General features: G+C 44.5%; 1 protein-coding gene across 11 annotated transcripts in view; it reads left to right on the top strand.

Moving 5' to 3' along the window:
- Gsdme (gasdermin E) overlaps positions 1-22,939 on the top strand; it is a 59,662-nt gene that overhangs the window by 17,863 nt on the left and 18,860 nt on the right. For 10 of the 11 annotated variants that reach the window (XR_015685614.1, XR_015685613.1, XR_015685612.1 and 7 more), the window contains 2 exon segments: positions 15,655-15,826; positions 17,687-17,807. Coding sequence is in view for 8 of the 11 variants with exons in the window: in XM_087657890.1 (XP_087514016.1) it covers positions 15,655-15,826; positions 17,687-17,807 (293 nt within the window). In the remaining 3 variants the exon portion in view is untranslated. 11 annotated transcript variants of the gene reach the window in all.

Raw genomic sequence — 22,939 nt, 5'->3', positions numbered from 1 at the left:
CCCAGCCCCATGCTCCCAGAAATAAGACTCAGACGAAAAATATATTTACAAATATCTTGGCTAGGCTCCTCTCTCACTAGATATAACTTAAAATGTTCCATTTATTCTAGCCTACAGTTTGCCATGTGGCTGGTTACCTATGTCCTTCTCCTCACATATCCCAGAAAATCTCCTGCCTAGCTCTATCCCAGAATTCTTTCTCCTCCAGGATATCCCACCTCTATCTTCTGCCTAAGTCATAGGCCATGGGCTTTTTAATTGTATGTATCCATGTAATACATAAAATATTCTTTCTACAGTGGGCAGATTTAGTCCAGGCTGGACAACGTTAGACTTCAAAACTATGCCCTGTAACTGCCCTGCTTAATGGACTTGAAAGACCATGAAATGTATTTGACATTGCTATTGGCCAGAGAACTTGTGGGTCTCCTTGGTGGTGCTGGGGGTGGGGGGCACAGACACCCTGTGGCTGATCTTAGCTTCCTTCCTCTATTGCTTTTTGCAATAGGGGCAACTTTCTTCTCCCTGCAAGGGACACTGGGGCAGTATGTGTTTATCAGGAATCAGAATGTAACTGGGCAATGTTCATTTTCATTGCTAAATCTGGTGACACTGTTCATAGATGATGGAGGGCAGGAAGACTGGGAAGGTCCTGGGCCTCTTACTTTTTATCTGCCGGAAGCCCTCTTTGCTCTCTTACTTTTTATCCATCCCTTTTCAGCTTCAGTGTGCAGTTTTGTCATTTCTATTTCAGGAACCAAGAGTTAGGCAATGCTCTACAATCACATCTCCTGTGAGAGGATTTTAAAGGAAGTCTTCCTGATTCAGGTGTAAAAGCTACTGTGAACAAGAAGCATGGTGGGGGCGTTGGAGGGGGTAGGGAGAGGGCTACCTGTGAATAGCTGAGGGAGAAAAAGCTGTAAGTGAAACAGAAAGGGAGAAGGGGAGGAGCATCAGGCACCTACTATGTGTCAGGCAGTAGGTATTTATTGCCTAATTCTCTCTGCACAGTTGACTGCTCTAGTCTTGAGGCAATCATGTGCAGCCCAGGAAAGTAGAATCATTTCTTCCCAGAGAGCTCAAGCTGGGCGCCGCAGCTAGCATTCAACTGATTTTCTTGGTTCCAAGCGTCCTTTTCTTTCCTCTAAATCTTGTTTGAATTGGTAGAAATAGAAGTGGTTTGGGTGTGATGTGGAGCACCTCTGAGGGTGTTGCGGGGTTTCGCATGGGATTGGACCTTGTTTTCACCAGGTGCTTGAGAAGAAGGGTCAGGCTTGCTGCCTTGGGTATGCTTGGACAGGTTGAGATCACCAGGGAAGACAGTTCACCCATCAACTGCAGGTGTGATGGAGAAGAAATGGTCCTGAGAGTAGTAGCTGAGACATGAGGAACATGCTAAGGAATACATATCAGGATATAGCCAAGGTAGAATACATAATCAGGATGTGTGAGCCCATCTTTCTACCCCCAATACTGCAAAACAGAAAAAAAAACAAGATACAATACCTGGAACCCGAGGAGGTGCCTTATCACAGAGTCCTCCTACTTGCTGTACTTTGCTGAGAGCTAAGAGTGAGCTACATGGGAAGGAAGGAAAGCTACTTTCCCAGCCTCAAGACAGATGCCAATCAAGCTAGCATTCCGTGACTTCATACTAAGGTAATAAATCCTTATCGTGTGATCTGCCTGCCTGTCTTTGGACTCTTGGAACATCATCAGTATTGATAAGGTGCTGTGGATGCAGGTGTGGCCTTGGGGTCAATAAGGAGTGATCCTCAGTACTGCATTTCTCAAGAGCATATTTGCAGTCACCCATTTTTATTTCAGTTGTATAGATAAGCTATCATCTGTATACAAGTCTTGGAGGCTCTAAAAACCCCCAAGTATTAGAGCTGGTGTGTAGTTTGTGATGTAGTACACTTGCTGAGCTTGCTTAAGGCCCAAGGGTTGATATAGACAGCACCAGAAGAAAGAAAAAAAAAACTCCAAGTATTAACTATGATGTCTGAAAAATACATCCAGCTCTCAAACTCCATTTTCTTGTTCAAACTATACCCATATGTTTAAAAGATTCATTTGGAATCTAGGGAATCATGCTTATAGGTACTGAGAGCTGATTGCTTTTAAAGAGCCCTGGGTTTAGCTTAAAAATTCTTGATGGATACTATCCTAACCTTTATGATCTTGCCTCCAATTTCTTTAAATGGAGACTAACAAATGTACTGAGAATTTTCATAACAACTCAGATTTGTGTTTTAGTCTTTGCATCTAGTGTTATTCCATAATAACTCTCTATAAAGCTTTTACAATGTCTTCTGTCATTCAGCTGCCACTTGTCACTGTCTCAGTGTAACAGCTTTACCTCACACCACCTCAGCCAGCAAGCTTATTACTGCCTTCAACCTCCCAGAATCTGGAGAACCTCATTCTTATAAATAACTTGGATGGACTTAGTAAGTCATGCCAGCCTCTGGCCTCAGTCTTCCCAGGTTCAACAGTCTTTGGGAGCTCCCTCTGAAATGTCTAGATGTGAGTGGACACACTCCAGATCTTTTCCTTTGAGGTTGAGCCTTACTTCTAGCTATAGTAGCACAGATAGTTTTGTTTATTTGTTTTGTCTTTTATTTCTTTGGCTAAGTGAGGTTTGAGTTGATTTGTTAGCATTAAGGCACATCCAATTTTTATTATTCATCTTATTTCTAAGCAAATTTTGATACAACTGATTACAGTTGTCTAGGTGTACATACAATTACACCTGTTCTTGACAAAGAACTCTCCATTAATTATATAAATTGATACATTGTGGACTGTTATTCAGAATGTTTTGAAATAATAACAATCAGCTGAGCTACAGATTTTGTACACATTAAAAAAAAAAAAACAATGGAACCCTGTTCTGGTGTTTGACCTTCCTAGAGGAGATAAGGGACTCTCAGGAGCACTGGTTCAATGTCCACACTTACTTGGCTTAGGTGTTTTATCAAAGAGGTCATGTCTTGCTTTACAAAAGGAATGAGTGTACAAAAATGGAAGCATCTTTCTTTTCTACTGGGTTCATTTCACTGTGGCTCACAGAGCATGTGCTAGCCACAAAAGGAATGTGTGTACAAAAATGGAAGCATCTTTCTTTTTTTTTTTTTTTTTTTTGGAGCTGGGGACCTAACTCAGGGCCTTGCGCTTGCTAGGCGAGCACTCTACCACTGAGCTAAATCCCCAACCCCCTCATCTTTCTTTTCTACTGGGTTCATTTCACTGTGGCTCACAGAACATGTGCTAGCCATGCATTTGTCCCATGAACTCCTCAGCTCACTCACACTCTTCCTTCATTCTCCTTTTTCTCTACTTCTCCTTCAGGGGCAGCATGGTGTGATGAACTAGCGAAGGGCAGAGCTAGGGAAGGGCAGAGCTAGGGAGGACTCTGAGGTCTAGAATGAGTGTGGCCAACAGAGACATCTTATGCTCTTAGCTATTTTTAGACCTATGGTTGGGTGATAAATTAGGTTTAATGTATCTCGTGTGTGTGTGTGTGTGTGTGTGTGTGTGTGTGTGAGAGAGAGAGAGAGAGAGAGAGAGAGAGAGAGAGAGAGAACACTAAGATTTTACTATGTAACCCCGTATGTAGCCCAGCTGCCTGCCTCCTAAGTGCTCAGGTTAAAGACGTGCACCTTCGGGGTTGGGGATTTAGCTCAGTGGTAGAGCGCTTGCCTAGGAAGTGCAAGGCCCTAGGTTCGGTCCCCAACTCCGGAAAAAAAAAAAAAAAAGAACCAAAAAAGAACCAAAAAAGAACCAAAAAAAAAAAAAAAAAAAAAAAAAGACGTGCACCTTCACATCTAGAAGATTTATTTTTTAAAATGAAAAAATAATCATGGAAATTATGGAATAATGGAAATTAAGGAATAAAGGAATATGTAATAAAGATAAGCCACTTATGGGTTTTAAGAGACCAAGTAAATCTTAGAAGCCAATATTGAGTAACATCTTCTACAGCCATTGATCAGACATTTTGATTGTCACCTAGACTGTTGTTTACCCTCTACAACCCAGTTGTAAGGCCCATTGCTAAATGCTTGCCTTATTCCATTTAACATAGTGAAGTGACCTAGTTCTAGAGGACACTCAACAAAACATCTTTTCTTCCTTTTCCTTCCCATTCCCCTTTCATTTCCTCTCCTAGACAAGGTTTATTTGTGTAGCCCTGACTGTTCTGGAACTTGCTTTGTAGACTAGGATGGGTTCAAACCCAGAGATCTCTTGGGATTAAAAGCATGTGTCCCACGCCCTACCTAAAACATCTTTACTCAGAACCAGTACTTTGGAGCCATCTTCTTCTGCCTTCATTACCTTGAACTTCATTAGCAGAATGGACTTTGTGCTTTTGTGAGAATTAGATGAAAACACAAACAGAACCTGTGCACTTGCTCCTTGCATGTGGCAAGTTCCCTTAATCCCTTCACCATGGTGGTGAGTGGATTGTGGATTCACTTCTGACTGACACAGTAGAGTCTGGTTACCAAGTCTGGGGAGAGCTAGATGCTGAGATGGGGACAGGAGCTTAGAAGTCGGGAGAGGTGCTGGCCTCAGAGATGCTGATGTGACATTTCTGACTCACCCTCTTGTATTTCTTGTTTCTCTGGGGGAAAGTGCCAGGTGATGAGCTGGTGTTCATAGTTGAATTGTCTTGGGTGGAGTCATGAGCTGGAATTCAGGTGGCAAGTGTGTGCTCCCCCCAGCTCCTGCCTGGGCTCTCCAGCATCCGGTGATAATACCTGTCTTTGTATTTCCTGTATTTTTCTCCAATCCCTCCACAGAGCTTCATGGTGAGCAATATTCAGATGCTTTCACTAAAAGCTGGGATGGGGTGTGGTGCAGTTCCCTCCTCACCTTCTCTTTTACACCATTTCTCACCAGTTGCTTCACACTCTTGAGTATCGGTCTTGTGTGTTCTCATCATCCCAGCTTCCTGACCTTTTCTTTTACTCTCTTGTCTACCTATATCTGGCCCTTTCCATCTCTGGATCCACCATGGACAGCCCATCAGATCTTGTAACTAGCCTTACCAGCTCATACTCCTGTGTATGCTCCCTCCCCAGGAAGTGGTCTACATTTCCTCTTGGCCAAACAGTCCAACATTCTCTCTGTAGCACCATTGTTCTCCATGTTCCCTTCAACCCTTGGTCCTGTTACCTGACTTCAGTTCCTCAGAGTCAAATACTAGGTGATCTTCCATCTGGGTCCTATCTGGTGGTCCTTCACTCTTCCTTCCACCCAGCCTTCTTTTCCTGTCATGCCCAGTCAGTTCCTAACTATTCTTCATATCCTATTCTAGACCCAATGCCCCCCTTACAGGCTACATCCTCACCCTCCTGTTGGGGTGCTGGACATGCTGAGAGCTCATATGCCCTGAGTTCCTCAATCTCCACATGTCCATTCTGGCATGCACCCCTTGCTCATGCAGGCTCTGGCAGCATGGTAAGCATTGCTCAGTTGAAAGAATATTTGGTTTATCTTCATTTTACATATGAAGACTTGTATTCAGAAACTAATTAGTTTGCCTGGACTCAGAATTTAAGGCCAGACCCGCAAACCATATGATTTTTCCAGTCCAGCTGCTATGTGTAGAGCTTGAAAAGGAAGAAAACTCCCAAGGGGTGATTCAGGCGTTCACCTCTTTGCTCAGCTTCATCCAGTTTCTCATCTTCTTGGCTTGCTGTTCTGCATCACCTAGTGGCAGTTAATTAATTACACAGCCTAAAAGTTTGAGCATCTGTAATTGCTTCGTCATTTTGCCCTTTCAGTCTCTCTGGGTTGTTCTGTGTGACAAAGATAAGATGCCAGAGAAGAATGTGTTAGGAGCAGGCACGGAATGTATATGGGGAGCAGTCCAGTCACTTGGGGAATCATGTGCAGTGAGCATCATGCCACAGCTTTAATTCTTCTTGCAATTTACAAACATGGAGCCATCTTCATCTTCACAACTGAGAGAGAGGCAGAGAGACAGAGACAAAGACAGAGAGACAGAGAGAGACAGAGACAGAGAGACAGAGAGAGGTTTTTACTATAGCCATCCTTTTTTTAACTTTAGATGACATGGTCTAAGGTTTCCAATGTATGATAAAACAGCATAGTATCAACTGCCTGTTGACTCTCTTTTTGTCATGCACACATGTGTTCACACATGGACGCACATACAGTAAAGCTTGATCTCTAAACCAGGCCTAGTAAAAGGTAAACTAATAGAGCAATATACTGCAACCATATAACTGTCTGTTAATAAGTACTGTAATTAAATGTGAGTCACTGTAAAGTTATGCGAATGGCTCTCTTAAGTGCTGCACCCATCCTTTTCAGGGTGATGTCCTTGATAACAGCCTGTGTCATCAGAGGAAGTGAGATGAACAGCTGAGGACTTATATTTACCATGACCATAATTTTGTAGTTTGATACTGGCAAGGTTGGCACTGTTTGTCCTTCACTGTTTCCAGGTGGCTTTGCCTAACTGTTGGTCTTAGCACATGCTCTTTGTTTTCTTTACGAGAAATTCCACTTCCCCAGTGACGGAGGCATGTGACAGTATCTTTTTGGTAGATCCAAACTGTCATCATAGGTCTCCTTGGGAGATCATTATTAATTAAAATGGAAGTTACTTGAACACAACCACTGGGGCATCAAAGTTGATTTGGTAACTGAGGTTGCCTCTGGGTGACTCTTGAGTAAGTAGCTTATACATGGTGGATACATTGTACAAAGGATGATTCATAGCCCTGCTGTGTCTGCAGAACTTAGTAGTTTTGGATTGTGGCTGACTTCAGGTAACTGAAACCATGGAAAGCAGCGAGGAGATGACTGTATGTTGGAAATGACTCTGTCAGGTCACAGTAGTTGAGGTTTCTAGAATTTTCTGTCCCTTGCTCCAGGTTGTTGTAGCTTGGGTCTAAGTTCCTACATTAAAGGTAGGTTCCCTGACTCTGGTGCTAGTAAGGGATGATGGGAGTTAGGTTATTGGAAACATGTCCTCAGGGGCACTTTTGGGGACTTCAGTTCTTCCCTTTCTCACCTAGCTTTCTGGCTCCCAGGAGAGGACAGGATTCATCCACCACATATTGGTTCCATGTTTCACTATACCAGTCATGGAGACAAGTACCCATGGAGTGAAATGGTGTAAGTCCTGAGCCAAAACCCTACCCTCAAGTCAGAATGTCCCTTTCTTCCCTCCTGCATAGAAGCTGATCTATTGCAGGTGTCTGTCACAGCAGACTGGTGGAAGGCTAACTGACACAAGGACTTCTCCTTGATTCCAATGGGGACTATGAGTGTGTCCTCAGTGCCCAGTGGGTGACTGCCTCAGGAGGAGCTGCTGCCAGTGTTCTGGGAGCTCTCACAGGGAGCAGAGCAGAAAGATAATTTGTTAAGGAGCAAATATGTATTAAGCTGTGCATAGCCCAGTGAGGCCTCAGAAGGGAGAGGGAAGGTGAGGACAGAGTTTCAGATTGAGCAATGCTGGGTTATTGAGCTGAGATCTTATTCTATCCCAATGACCTGGGTCCCTTGTGTCCTTGACCTCTGCTTAATTGTCTTGCTCTTCACTGCCCCCAGTGTACAGTCAGTTTTAGAATCTTTACTCCTGTGCCTAGGCAGTAGTAGATGTTGGATTAAGTAGGGTAGGTTCTCAACTTTACCCAAGATTTTGTGTGTATATGTGCTCAAATGTGTGTGTGTGTGTATGTGTGTGTGTGTGTGTGTGTGATATGTGTGTATACTATGGGTGTATGTCCCTGGATGCCAGAGGAGATTATCAGAACACCTGAAGCTTGAATTTCAGGAAGCTGTGAGTGCCCAACATGGATGCTTGGAACAAAATTCAAATCCTTCGAAGGGGCAGTATGCTGAGCCAGCTCTCCAGCCCTTGAACTTCTATATATCCCCACCCCCTTTCCAGCCCTTCGTGACTATGACTCTATTCTATTCTAATGAGGGTGACTTAGATTCACTACAAATGAATGAGAACATGTAGCATTTGTCTTTCTGGCTCAGGCTAATTTTACTTACTGTATTGTCTTCTCGTTAACACCTATGCTGGTGCAAATGACATGGTTTCATTTTTATTACCAAATACTATTCCACATCTTCTATTCATGGATATATCTCAGATGCTTTAAATACTCACCTGTTACAAGTGCTCTGGGCTGGCTTTGCTTTAGGTGTCATAAATACTCCATAAGCGTGGAGGTGCAAGCATCTTTCCCCTTCCTGGGACAATAGCGTCATCTGTCTTGGACACCAGCAGAGCTGGAGGATGCTATAATAGTTTTATTTTTAGTTTCCCATAACGTCTGTAGTAAGTTATATCCCCTCAGCTGTGCATGAGCCCCTTCTCCATCTCAACCTTAGTGGCTACGGTTTGCCCAACAATGCCTACTTCACTAAAGGTAAGGATATCCCATGGTGGCTTCACTTGTGTTTCCCTGGATGAGAGAGACTGAGCATTTGTTCACAGGTTTGTTGACTTTCTGTTTGGCTCTGCAGTCCATTTTTTAAGTTACATTGTTTTTGTGGTGTTCAGTTTTCTGACCTCCTATGTATTCCAGATGTAGCTCCCATTGGAAGAATAGCTGACAGACACTCCACACTCGAGGCTGCTTGTCTCCTTGGCTTTATAGATGCTTCTTCTTAAAATAAATTTTTATTGGATATTTTGTTTATTTACATTTCAAATATTATCCCCCTTCCCAGCTTTCTCTCTGAAAACCTCCTATCCCACCCCCCTTGCCCCTACCTCCAAAAGGGTACTCCCCCACCAAACTACTCTTGTCCCACCATCCTAGCATTCCCCTACACTGGGTCATTGAGCTTTCACAGGACCAAGGGCCTCCCCTCCCTTTGATGCCCGACAAGGCCATCCTCTGCTACATATGCAGCTGGAGCCATGGGCCCCTCCATGTGTACTCTTTGGTTGGTGGTTTAGTCCCTGGGAGCTCTGGAGAGAGGGTCTGGTTGGTTGATATTGTTGATTTTCCTATGGGGTTGCAAACCCCTTCAGTTCCTTCAGTCCTTGCTCTAATCCTCCACTGGGCATCCCATTCTCAGTTCAAAGGTTGAGGCATTTGCCTCTGTTTTTTGTTAGGCTCTGGCAGAGCCATCCAGGAGACAGCTATATCAGGCTCCTGTCAGCATGCACTTCTTGGCATTCACAATAGTGTCTGGGTTTGGTGGCTACATAGTGGATGAATCCACTGGTGAGGCACTTTCTGGATGGCCTTTCCTTCAGTCTCTGCTCCACTCTGTCCCTGTATTTCCTTTAGACAGGAGTAATTAAAATTTTGAGAAGGGTGGGTGACCCTATTCCTCAACTGGGGACCATGCCTAATCTCTGGATATGGTCTCTACAGGTTCTCTCTCCCCTTTGTTGGGGATTCAGCTAATGTCATTCCCGTTGGGTCCTGGCAGCCTTTTGCTTTCCTGGCATCTGGGACTTTCTGGTGGCTAACTGTGTTTCCCATTCCTCATTGCTACACACCTCTGTTCAATTTCCTGACCCTCTGTACATCTCCCCTGTCTCCTCCCACATCTGAGCCTGCCCCTCTTTTTTCTCTCCCCCTCCTCTCTCCACTTAAGCCAGCACCATTTCTTGACTATGCTGTCTTTTTTCCCACTGGATGGTTTTAGCTTTTGTCAAAGATCAAGTAATTGTAGGTGTGGGTTTCATTTCTGAGTCTTCAATTCTATTCTATTGATCTACATGCCTCTTTCTGTACCAATACCACGCAGTTTTTTATCATTATTGCTCTGTAATACAGCTTGAGGTCAAGGATGGTGATTCTCCCAGAAGTTCTCTTATTGTTGAGAATAGTTTTCAGTATCCTGGGTTTTTGTTGTTTCAAATGAATTTGAGAATTGCTCTTTCTATCTCTGTGAAGAATTGGGTTTGAATTTTAATGGGGATTGCATTGCATTGAATCTATAGATTGCTTTTGGCAAGATGGACATTTTTACTATGTTAATTCTGCTGATTCGTGAGCATGGGAGATCTTTCCATCTTCTGATATCTTTTTCAATGTCTTTCTACAGAGACCTGAAGCTCTTGTCATACAGATCTTTTACTTGCTTGGTTAGGTCACATCAAGAAATTTTATATTATTTGTGACTATTATGAAGGGTGTCGTTTCCCTAATTTCTTTTTATCCTTTGAATAGAGGAAGAGTACTGATTTGTTTGACTTAATTTTATATCTAGCCACTTTGCTGAAGTTTATCAGCTAAAAGAGTTTTCTGGTGGAATTTTTGGGGTCACTTAGGTATACTATCATATCATCTGCAAATAGTGATATTTTAACTTCATTCTTTCCAATTTGTATTCATTTGACCTTTCGTTGTCTGATTGCTCTGGCTAGAACTTCAAGTACTATGTTAAATAGATGGGGAGAGAGTGGGTAGCTTTGTCTAATCCCTGATTTTCATGGAATTGCTTCAAATTTCTCTCCATTTAGCTTGATGTTGGCTACCGGTTTGCTATATACTGCTTTACTATATTTAGGTATGGGCCTTGAATTCCTGTTCTTTCCAAGACTTTTATCATGAAGGGCTGTTGAATTTTGTCAAATGCTTTTTTAGCGTCTAATGAGATAATCATGTTTTCCCCCTTTGAGTTTGTTTATACAGTGGATTATGTTGATGGATTTCCATATATTGAACCATCTCTGCATCCTGGGATGAAGCCTACTTGATCATGGTGAATGATTGTTGTGATGTATTCTTGGATTTTGGTTTGGTTTTTCATCATATTCATAAGGGAAATTGGTCTGAAGTTCTCTTTCTTTGTTGGGTCTTTGTGTGGTTTTGGTATCAGCGTAACCGTGGCTTCATAGAATGAATAAGGTAGTGATCCTTCTGTTTATATTTTGTAGAATAATTTGAAGAGTATTGGAATTGGGTCTTCATTGAAGGTCTGATAGAGTTCTGCACTAAACTCATCTGGGCCTGGGCTTTTTTTGGTTGGGAGACTTTTAATGACTGCATCTATTTCTTAGGACTTCTGGGACCGTTTGGATGGTTTATCTGAACCTGATTTAACTTTGCTACCTGGTATCTGTCTAGAAAATTATATAGCCATATTTTTCAGTTCTGTTGAGTATAGGCTTTTGTAGTAGGATCTGATAATTTTTTGAATTTCTTTGGTTTCTGTTGTTATGTCTCCCTTTTCATTTCTGATTTTGTTAATTTGGATACTCTCTCTGTGCCCTCTGGTTAGTCTGACTAAAGGTTTATCTATCTTGTTGATTTTCTCAAAGAACCAGTTTCTGGTTTTGTTGATTCTTTGTATAGTTCTCTTTGTTTCTATTCGGTTGATTTCAGTCCTGAGTTTGATTATTTCTTGCCATCTACTCCTCTTGGTTATATTTGCTTCTTTTTTTTTTCTAGAACTTTTGGATGTGTCATTTAGCTGCTAGTGTATGCTTTCTTCAATTTCTTTTGCAGGCAGTCAGAGCTATGAGTTTTCCTCTTAGCACTGCTTTCATTGTGTCCCATAAGTTTGGGAGTGCTGTACCTTCATTTTCATTAATATCTAAAATGTCTTTAATTTCTTTCTTTATTTCTTCTCTGACCCAATTATCATTGAGTAGAGAGTTGTTCATCTTCCATGTGAATGTGGGCTTTCTGTTGTTTTTGTTACTATTGAAGACTGTTGTGATCTGACAGGATGCATTAGATTATTTCAATCTTCTTGTATCTGTTGAGGCTTTTATTGTAACCAACTATATGGTCAGTTTTGGAGAAGGTAGCATGAGGTGCTGAGAAGAAGGTATATTCTTTTGTTTAGGATGAAATGTTCTAAAGATATCTGTTAAATCCATTTAGTTCATAACTTCTGTTAGTTTCACTGTGTCTGTCTCTGTTTAGTTTTTCTTTCCATGATCTTTCCTTGATAAGAATGGGGTGTTAAAATTCTCCCACTATTACTATGTGAAGTTCAATGTGCACTTTGAATTTTACTGAGGTTTCTTTTTTTGATAATTTTTTGTTGAAAATCGATTGTATTTGATATTAAGATGGCTACTCCAGCTTGTTGTTTCTTCGGACCTTTTGCTTAAAATATTTTTTCCAGCCTTTTACTCTGAGGTAGTGTCTGTCATCCTCATTGAGGTGTGTTTCCTGTATACAGCAAAATGCTGGGTCTTGTTTATGTATCCCGTCTATTAGTCTATGTCTTTTAATTGGGGAATTGAGTCCACTGATGTTAAGAGATATTAAGGACCAGTGTTTGTTGCTTCCTGTGATTTTTGTTGTTAGAAGTGGAATTAAGTTTGTGTGTTGAAAGAAGATTACTTTCTTGCTTTTTTGGGGGATTAGTTACCCTCCTTGTTTTGGAGTTTTCTATCTATTATCTTTTGTAGGGCTGGATTTGTGGAAAGATATTGTTTAAATTTGGTTTTGTCAAAGAATATCTTGGTTTTTTACCTTTTAAATGCTTCTTAGTCTGATAGAGACCTGCATGTCTCCTTTTCCTTTTGTCTGGGCTTTTGGTGTCTTGTCTAAAACTAGCAATTGCCTTTACTGCTCAATATCTTGAGGGCTTCTCTGTCTTCTTGCTGTCATAATTTCAGGCTTATTATCAGGACTTATTCCATTTTCAGTTGCCTTTGTAGGGAGAGAAGGGGATCGAATTTCTTTGGCATATATAAAACTAACCTGGCCACCAGCTTATCAACGACACTGTCTTCTCTCTATTTTACATGTTTGGCACCTTAGTTGAAAATCAGGTGGCTGTTTGATCATAGATTAATTTCTGTGCTCTCTGATCTATTCCATGGGCCTTTGTGTTGGGCTTTCAGCAAACACCATGCTGTTAGAATCGCGATAGCTTTACAGTTAGTGAGTTAGCCAGCTAGTTCCTGCATCTGTCCATCCTGGGTCTCATAGGCTAGGCTAGATGAAATGTATTATGTAGCTCAAGTGGGCCTTGAACTCACAGTCCTCCTGCCTCAGCTTCCCAAGTGATGGGTTTGTAGCTGAACACACCCAGCTTTGCAGTGTGTTTTGGATGGAGGTATTTTCTTCAAGATTGCTTTGATTATTCTTCAACTTATACAAACATTAGGTTTTTTCCAAAATTTCTATAAAGAAGGGTTTCACACATGCTGGCTTAGAACTCACTGTGTAACTCAGGCTGCCCTTGAATTTGTGGCACTTTTTTCTGTCCTGGCTTCCCATGATTTGGGATTACAGGTGCAAACCATCACCCTTGGCTGGATGGGACAGCTTTCTTAATTTCTGTGACAGAATGTTCATTACTGTGGTATAAAAATGGTGCTAGCTTTTGTGTATTGGGTTTTCTGTCTTGTCACTTTACTGGAATTTGTTTGTAAGTTCTAACAGTTTTTCTTTTTTTTTGAAATTGATATTTTAGTTCAGCATACACAGTGATGGGCTTCATCTGGCAGCTGCTTGGCAGTTCGGTTTATCTCCACATAAAAATCACACCATCTGCACAAGTGCCTAATTTAACCTGTCTTCTCTTCCTCTCACTCAGCCGCTCCTGCTAAGACTTCAATGCTGAGTTAGATAGGAGCGTGGCATGGACATCCCTGCCTTGCCCTGATCTCAGAGAAAATGCAGGGAGCTTCTCCCTAGCTAGTGTGGCATGGCTGTGGGCTTTCCGCCTATTACTTTTACTGTCTTGAGGTGTGCTCTAGAATGATTGTCTTTGCATAAGGGTTGTTGAAGTAGCTTTTGTAGGGGCAGCTTTATTTCTTTTTAAGGTGACAAGTTCCATTGGATTGATGTTTCTGCATTGGCTGGAGTGCCTTTGTGATGTTGCTGGTTTTGACTGATGTCAGCATGCCTATGGGGGCTCTAGTAGTAGAGACTATAAGGATCCCGTTGTGTCTCTGTGGAGGACATGAGGTCTCATAAGAACATAAGGACACAAGGTCTTCAGGCTCCACAGAGCCAAGCCCTGATGGCACTTGGGACTCTGATGGCTGCTGCCATCTTGGAGGTATGAGATTGGATTTTCTCCAGATCTCCTAGAGTAAGTGCAGGTGGTTGACACCAATGGTGGTAATACCTGTAGCCATGACCCCTGTAGGTGACATAGGATTCTTAGGATAGACATGGGAAATGCTTCAGTCAGGGGCACTAGCAGTCACATGGTAGTGTGGGAACATCTTCACCTCTACAGGGTGGGCCCTGGTGCTGCTGTATATATTGTATACATTGGTGAGTCTGCTATACTGGAAACTGTGGTTTGAGGTTTGGGAACACAGAGGGGTCCTTCGTAAGGCCCAATGGGGCGGCTACAGTTGGTGCTTGTGCTTGTGGCACTGGAAGCCATGTTCATGGAGTTTAGGGTCTAGATGCATTCTCCAGACCCCAGCAGTGGCAATGGGGCATGTAATACATTCTCTTTGTTGTGTAGCCATCAGCACTATTTGCCTCTGGAATTTTCCACCTCCTCCAAGGAGAACTCCGTAGCCATTGAGCAATTAGTTTTTCCTGATTCCTCCAGCCTTCCAGCCTCAGAACTCTAGTCTTCGCTATCATTGGAAATCTGTCTACTCTAGATCATCCCTAAATATGGAATCTTACAGCGTCTGTCCCTTTTGGTGGCTGATTTTGCTTAGTATGAGGGTTAAAGTTTTTTTCATGTTGTAGCATGTGTCAGAGCTGACTTCTCCCATGGTGACCAGACCCATGTTATGGATAAGCCACTATTTATCTCTATTTATATGTGTATCTTGGGTTGGTTAGTACCCTGGCCAGTTAGTTTGTCCACTTCAAGGTTGCTTCCAAGACCCGAGGAACCCAAAGTGTACCTAGGATGGACCACCTGCCCCTTTGTGGCCGGAGAGGGGTGCTGAGGCTGCAGGTGGCTAACCTCGGGTGTCTGAGAAGCAGAGGATGAGCCTTTCCTTCCCAAGCTGACTGCAGCTTTTCCTGCCCTTCCATAGCTATGGGAGGGTTATGCTATGTTAACTGGGATCTCCCAGGAACATATCTCATCATTGGCTTGGACATCAATGTTTAGCTGGAACTGAGGCCTGACCTTGAAATTTTACATGGCTCAGGATGGGGAACCTGTGGTCTTAGCTGGATGGTCTGGGGCAGCCTATGTCAAATGGCTTCTGTCTCTGTGATAGAAACCCCACTGAGAAGTTATACATTCTTCCTGTAGTCTCATCAAGGTTCCAGTCTGATCTCCTGCCACAGCCTGCACTTTAACCTGTGCCTCTCGCCTGTGAGAAGCCACTGTGCCTCTCATCAGAATGACCCTGCGTTTCAGAAGAGGGCAGATGTCCACCATGATGTCTGTCACCCTTCTACTCAACCCAGTCCCACCCAGAAGACTGGGGTGGGGAGCAGCTGTCCTGTAGCATGTCTTTCCATTGTTCTTCACTGAAACCAGTGTGAATGTTGGGAACTTTGTGATTAAGAGTATAATTCCTTGGCCCTCCTTCCAGTGTCCAGCCTGTCCTTCGGCTGGTCTGTGTGGCCTCAGGAGTGCTTGGCAGAAGCCATTCTAGGTAACCTGCCTCTGCTCTCATCACTAGGAAATTAATGAAACCCACTGTTCCCTCTTTTGGCTGCAAGATAATATTCTGGTCCCTGCCCTAGTCTCCCTGGAGGCAGAGGGTTATTCATGATGACTTTTCTTTTTCAGAACAGTTAATCTGGACAGCCTGGTGCTCCAGCAGGTGCTAGAGAGCAGGAACGAGGTCCTGTGCGTGCTGACACAGAAGATCGTGACAACACAGAAGTGTGTGATTTCTGAGCACGTGCAGTCAGAGGAGACGTGCGGAGGCATGGTGGGGATCCAGACCAAGATTGTGCAGGTGCCACACCTCAGCATGGAGGACGTTTCTCACGGGCCCCTTTTCTAGTGTCTTCCTCAGTCAGAACTCTTCCTGTAGAGAGTTAGGAATGGGATGGACTCATGCTGGCTCTAGTAAACAAGTCATCCCTGGGTCATGTGACTAAGCTCTGAGCCATCTGGCCTCAGTCACTGTGAAGCGTGCTGTTGTGAGCAACCCTCCTTCCTGGAAAGTCGAGGCTGCTTCCTCTTGGAGCTGGTGGCTCCAGGCTTTCTTCAGGTTTATTACAATGCATGTAAAGAGCTCTTCTGTCTGGATCTCATCAGATCATGTCGGTTGTGTCTATTTCTTCGTCTGTGGTGATAGAACTCTCGTGGCTAGCAGGGCCTGGGCCCAGCACTGCCCTTTGTGGATGTAGAGCGCTGCCTTTAAGGACATTGTTTAGTCAGGCACCAGTCAGGCCAGGAACAAGAAAATTTGTCTGTCTGTTTATGATTTACCGTCTTGTCCAGATTCCAAGCTGATCCAGGGATGTTCTAAAATGAGAGAAATAGGCAGCCATCTGCTTAAACTGCTTCCCCTCAGCTGGCCACAAGGCTTATAATCTTCTTGGTAGTTTCCCTCTTGGTATTTGGCACTGGCTTTTTCTAGAAGACTCAGGAGGGCTGTATTTGGAAGTGGCCTGCGTGAGGCATGGCGTAAGTCTACAGTCATGCCAGGTAGGCTGGTGAGTAGGCTCGACAGCAGAGGGGAGAGGGGGCCTGATGGAGGTGGCTTCAGCTTGCCCTGCTGACACTTCTGCCCATGGTCACCACCTGCTGAAGGTCTGGTCCTGTGAGTTGGAGCCCAGCTGCTACTGTTTCTTGATTCGAATACTTGGATAGGGGCAGATGGCTAAGCTGTGTTGTCTGTCTCCAGTGTTTGGCCAACAAATAGATCTCCGGCTTCCCATCCCTGAGGTACTACAGGAAGGGCTCTTTCCTGCTTGACACCCCAGCCCTGACCATCCATCTTCCTTCCGTCTCTTTCCCAGAGCCTTCCCCACGGTCTTGTCTGTGCACAGAGCACATCCACGGGTGTGTGAACGTCTCAATGAGGACTTCCCAGACAACCTTTAATCCTGTTGTGTTTTTCCCTGAGATTTCAGAGTTGTTACTTGAACGGGGAGAAGTTTTATCTTATCTGCAGTCATATATCACTTAGCTGTGCTCCGAGTTCCACAGCACTTGGTGATTTTGTTAGTGGTGACGTCACAGTGGAGAGTCAGTCACACAGGCCTGGATGTCTGCAGAGAGTCATGGTGTACCCGAGGGATGCCGAGAACCTGAGATGCATGAGGCTACTGCCAGCCTAACTCAGCACACTCCCTCCCTCCCTCCCTCCCTCCCTCCCTCCCTCCCTCCCTCCCTCCTTCCTTTAAAAACTGTACTCTAGAATACTGTAAAGTGTAATATTATAGATGCAGTCTAGTGTACATGAGCCCTGGCACAGTCACTTATAACAACCGGGTGTTCCATGCTGACAGTGACTGTAGGTACAGGGGGCCTGTTTGCAGCATCACCACAGACATGAGTGATGCCTTCTGCAGTGACGGCAGAGTACACATGATGGCACTAGGAGATAGGAATATTTTGGTTCCGTTAATCACAGTGCTGTGGGACCACAGTGGTGTAATATGGTTGTTGCCAAAGCATAGTTCTGGGGTACAGCTTCCTACTTCATGCTCTGGCACCTTAACCATGCCACCAGATCCCAGTGCCAGCTCCTCCTTCCTTAGCTCTGTGGACATTTCCCAGCATTCTTAGGGGGCTAGACATAGAAGTGGCAGGAAGAAGCCAGGAGTGCCTGAGTATACAAGCAGGAACATGCTCTTGCCCACAGGTATCAGCAATGGAGGACGGGACGATCACCACGGACACCAATGTTATGCTGGAGATCCCTGCTGCCACCACCATTGCCTATGGCATCATGGAGCTGTATGTGAAAAAGGACGGCCAGTTTGGTGAGTCCTCATGAAGTATGCCCTGGTAGGAAGAGAGAGGACAGGGTAGCATAGGAGTGTCAGAGTGTCTAGGATCTGACTTTGGGCAGTAGGAGGCACTGGGGAGTTGGGTGAGGGGAGCCAGGGGCTTCATGCACATCCTGCTCCTCAGGTGTCACTGAGCCACGGGAGGAACATGGGCTCTGTGCCATCCAGACCTCCTGTGAAGCTGTCGAGTCTTCCCCAGCTTAAGGCCCCATGGAGTGACTTTTTCTTGCCGTGATAAAGTACCACGACTAGACAACTAATAGAAGAAAGGATTTGTTTGGGCTTACAGATCTAGAGGGCTGGAAGGCCATCCTGTTGGGGAAGCAGCAGACAAGATGGCAGGAACAGGGTACTGAGATCTCACATCCTTGACTGGAAGCATGAAGCAGAGGGAACTGATAGTGGAGTAACTCTCGCAGCCCACTTCCAGTGACATCCCATGGCAAGGCTACACCCTCTAAACCTCCCCACACAACACCACCATCTGAGGAACAAATGTTGAAGACTACAGAGAGCATTTTTCATGTAAGGCACCACAGGACTCCTGCTCAGAAGTGAGTGAGAGTCCCTGGTGTGTCCTGGTGGGGTTAAGTTAGCTGAGATTAGTCATCGACCACCCTGAGCTGTTAACATTATCCTCCTCGTGGTGAGCCCACCACCCCTCCCAACATGAAACCCATATTGCAACTGGACCTTGCTCTGGGGATCATAAGTGCCATTGCTATTGGTAGAAGAAAATAAGGGTCGTTCTTTCTTACTTTCTGTTTACTCTAGATCAATGGTTCTCAACCTGTGGGGTAAGACCCCTTTAAGGGTTGAATGACCCTTTCACAGGGGTTGCCTAGGACCATCAGAAAGCACTGATATATACAAAATGATTCATAACAGTAGCAAAATTACAGTTATGAAGTAGCAATGAAAATAGTTTTACAGTTGGGGGTCACCACAGCAGGAGGAACTGTATTAAAAGGTCAGCACTAGGAAGGCTGAGAAGCACTGCTCTAAATGCTCAAGGCCCCTCCCTTCCTGTTCCCAATGAGAATGCTACCTGATTGCTTTGTGGGAGCAAGAATGGGTAAAGGTAGCATCACAAACTGTTGTTAACATTTCTAGGTAGGATAATGGCTTTGTCCACTAAAAAAAAAAGACATCTGTCTGTTAGAAGTTTCTTCTGAAGTGTCACAGATGAATAATCTGCTTGTGGTTTGCTTCCAAAATGGCATCAGGGAATGTATGTGGTGTGAGTGGGGAAAAGGAGGAAGGCCTGGGTGACAGTTGCTGAGACTGGCAGATGAGCAGCTTGGTCCTTGTAACTGTGTGCTCTTGGTAAGTGTGACCTTTGCCCTAGAGAATAGGCTACACGTGTGTCTGTTTGTCACTCTCTCATTTATCTTTCTTTTTAAAAAAAAAAGATTTATTCATTATTTTATGTATGTGAGTACACTGTAGCTGTCTTCAGACACACCAGAAGAGGGCATCAGATCTCATTACAGATGGTTGTGAGCCACCATGTGGTTGCTGGGAATTGAACTCAGGACCTCTGGAAGAGCAGTCGGTGCTCTTAACCGCTGAGCCATCTCTCCAGCGTCCTCCCATCTATCTTGATGGAGGGGTAAGGTGAGCTGGCCTCCTGTAAAACTGTATTGGCTCTCAGGAAGCCCATGCAACATACCTCAGTGCTCGGTTGCAAAGGTGGGAACTAAGGCACATCCAAGGGTCTGAACAAGCATGGAACAAAACCCTGAGCCTCCTGCACTAGTTTGTCCATTGGCCAAAGAGAAGCCTGAATTTTGGGGAGTGGACATGATTTGCTTAAGGAGACAGTAAGAGAAGATGCCAGTTTTAAGAAACTGATCAAGAATGCCAGGTAAGGGAAACCTGGGCTGCTAAGAGCACAGGGGTGGTGACTATATCCTGGTTCAGCTGGTTTGCAGCGTTTGCATTAGAGAGAGAGGGAGGAAGACAGAGAGAAAGAGTGAGAGAGAAGGGAGGGGGAGGGGGAATTGGAGAGAGAGAGAGAGAGAGAGAGAGAGAGAGAGAGAGAGAGAGAGTCAGAGTCAGAGTCTTATGTGACCCAGGATGGCATTGGACTGGCTATATTGATGAGGATACCTCCAAATACTGGAGTCTCAGGTTTAGGCTACCACACCCAGACACCCTCTGTTACTTTCTTCTCTGCCTCCTTCTTTTCCTCCCTCCCTCCTTCCTCCTCTTTACCCTCTTCCTCTTCTATTTGCTTCCAAGCACACCTGAAGGGGATCAGATTGTTTCTAGTGTCTGCGTATGATAGGCAGTGTTCATATCATATGTATAGCTCAGTCCAGCCGGGGCAGATGCTTCAGGGGCCTCTCAGGCCTCGACTGAAGGTCACTCTGTTATTTTCACCTGCTTTCTTGAGGCTCCGTTGGTGAACACCATAAATATCCTAGAGCACAATACTATGATAGACTACTAACTGTGATTAACCACCATCAAACTAATTTACCCAGCCAGCACGTCACATAATTGGCATTTGGGGGAGGGGGAGGGGGATGGCGCCTACATTGCGGTTATATTAGTTTTAGTTGAGAGCTTTATAAATGGTTACCCTTGTTTATTTGTGTTTGTGTGTTATGTGAGTGTGTGTGTGTGTATGTGAGTGTGTGTGTATGTGAGTGTGTGTGTTTTGTGAGTGTGTGTGTATGTGAGTGTGTGTGTTATGTGAGTGTGTTTGTATGTTATGTGAGTGTGTTTGTATGTTATGTGAGTGTGTGTGTGAGTGTGTGTCTTATGTGAGTGTGTGTGTGTATGTGAGTGTGTGTGTATGTGAGTGTGTGTGTTTTGTGAGTGTGTATGTTATGTGAGTGTGTGTGTATGTGTGTGTTATGTGAGTGTGTGTATGTGAGTGTGTGTGTATGTGAGTGTGTGTGTTATGTGAGTGTGTGTGTGTTATGTAAGTGTGTGTATGTGAGTGTGTGTGTATGTGAGTGTGTGTGTGTATGTGAGTGTGTGTGTATGTGAGTGTGTGTTATGTGAGTGTGTGTTATGTGAGTGTGTGTGTTTTGTGAGTGTGTGTGTATGTGAGTGTGTGTGTTATGTAAGTGTGTGTGTGTTATGTAAGTGTGTGTATGTGAGTGTATGTGTATGTGAGTGTGTGTGTGTGTATGTGTGTACGTGCGTGCACACACGTGCATGCCATGGCCTGCTTGTGGAGGTCAGAGAACACCTTGTGGGAGTCAGGTTTCACTTTCCACTTTGTGGGTCCTGGGTACCCAATTCACGCGCATCATTAGTCTTGGTGGCAGTCCCTTACTCACTGAGTCACTTTACTGTCCCGTGTTTGTTGAGCATTCAATAACCTCACAGGCTAAAGTCCATAAGACCCTGGTAAACACAGCCAAGTCTTCTTCCTCCTATCCAGCTGAGACTGTGTGTCCTGCCCCATCCCCACCCCATTTCTCAGCCACAGGGAACAGAATGGCTGCTCTGCATTCCTTCCGGGAGAGCAGCACCCTTCAGGGTTGGCGTGAGCAAGGGAGCTTGGTGTTTCCTTTCTGTGTCTGACCTGTGCTCCCCACACAGTATCTCCTGGGTTCATCCATGTTGTCCTACACGATGGGATTTTATTTATTCGGTGGCTGAGTCAGATTCCTTTCTGTAAATGGGCCATGTTTTCTTGATCTGGTCATCTGTTGTTGAGCATGTGGGTTGATTCTAAGTCAGTTATCACGCAGTATTGCTGCCGCTGCGGGGCTCTCTCAGTTTATTTTGCTGTTGTTATTGGGTTTAGATTATTTTATTTTCTGTGTGTGCTTGGCCTGTGTGCATGTATATGCACACCTGTGTGCCTGGCATCTCAGGATTGCAGAGGGAGCGTCAGAGTTAGGGATGGTTGAGGACAACCCACGTGGGTACTGGGGAGCCAAACCCAGGTCAGCTGAGCCAGCTCTCCAGTCCTGTCAGCCTTGTCTTGAAGGAGTGAATTCAGTCAAGGGACAGAACATTGAGCAGATGCTCACTTAACAAAGCAACAGAAGAGCAGAGCAAAGCAACGCCCGCAGGGGTGAGAGTGGGTGTCCCTGGGTGGGGAGTCCCAGGGGTGCTGGGGCGGGGTTAAATAAGTTTTTATGATTATTTATTGAGTGGCTGATTTATGAGGTCCAAAATCACAGTGGACCAGATCTTCCTCTCAAGTTATTTCTTCCCATAATTCCTACAAAAGGGGGAGGGGCTGGCAGGCTGACAAGCCATAATGCTAGTAGTGATGTTGTGGTGACCTTGAGTCTTGAGGATGCTGAGCCTGATATGGATGGATGTCCTGTTGCCTCCCTTCTGCTGACATAGGAAGGACCTACTGACCTACTTCAGCTTCAACGATGTTTATGAACAAAGGACATTCCAGCTGTGGGGGTGGGGGTGAGGGACATGGCTACTAAGATATGGCCACATTATCCTAGGTGACCTCACGTCTAAGTCCTTGCCTGAGCTGGTCTGGGGTGGTTGGCACTAGGTGATGGCTCGTTAGAAGCTGTCTTTTTCTCAGTGTAGGCTGTTGGCGTTAGACATAGGGTATGGGAAAGGGCCACAGCACCTTTCAGGAGGGATGGGGTTGCTTGGTAGGATTCCTCCAGAGCCTGCTAAGACTTGCTTCCTGGTTTCTCTCAGAGGCCGGTCCTTTCTCTCCCTGGCCAATCTGTATCTCATGCTCAGCTGCCATCCGTTTCCTTCTCATTCCCAGGGCTCCCATCTCCATGGTTTAACCCTAGCATCTATGTTTAACCCACACACTTGTTTCCGTAACAGCATTAGCATTAGTTCCATTGATGGTTCTCACAGTTGGGTATATAATAGGACAGAACTTCCTCATAACTGAAACTTGGGGTCCTTTAGCCAGTGTGTTCCCATTTCCTCTACCTTGTAGGCCCTAACCATCATTGTTTTTCCCCAATTCTGTGAGATTTACTAATCTAGATTCTACAAATGGATGTGAGCACACAGTGTTGTCTTTCTGTTTCTGGGGTTTAATATTCTCTAGATCCACATACAGGTTTCTTTTTTCAAGAATGAGTAATATTCCATTATGTGCATGTAAATGCATTTTAAAATTCAATTCTGTGACTATGTGT

The sequence above is a fragment of the Rattus norvegicus genome, chromosome 4, assembly GCF_021556685.1.
Source record: "Rattus norvegicus strain SHRSP/BbbUtx chromosome 4, alternate assembly SHRSP_T2T, whole genome shotgun sequence".
Classification (NCBI taxonomy): domain Eukaryota; kingdom Metazoa; phylum Chordata; class Mammalia; order Rodentia; family Muridae; genus Rattus; species Rattus norvegicus.
Note: the sequence above shows the minus strand (reverse complement) of the source record. Positions and strands in the feature narration are given on the sequence as shown.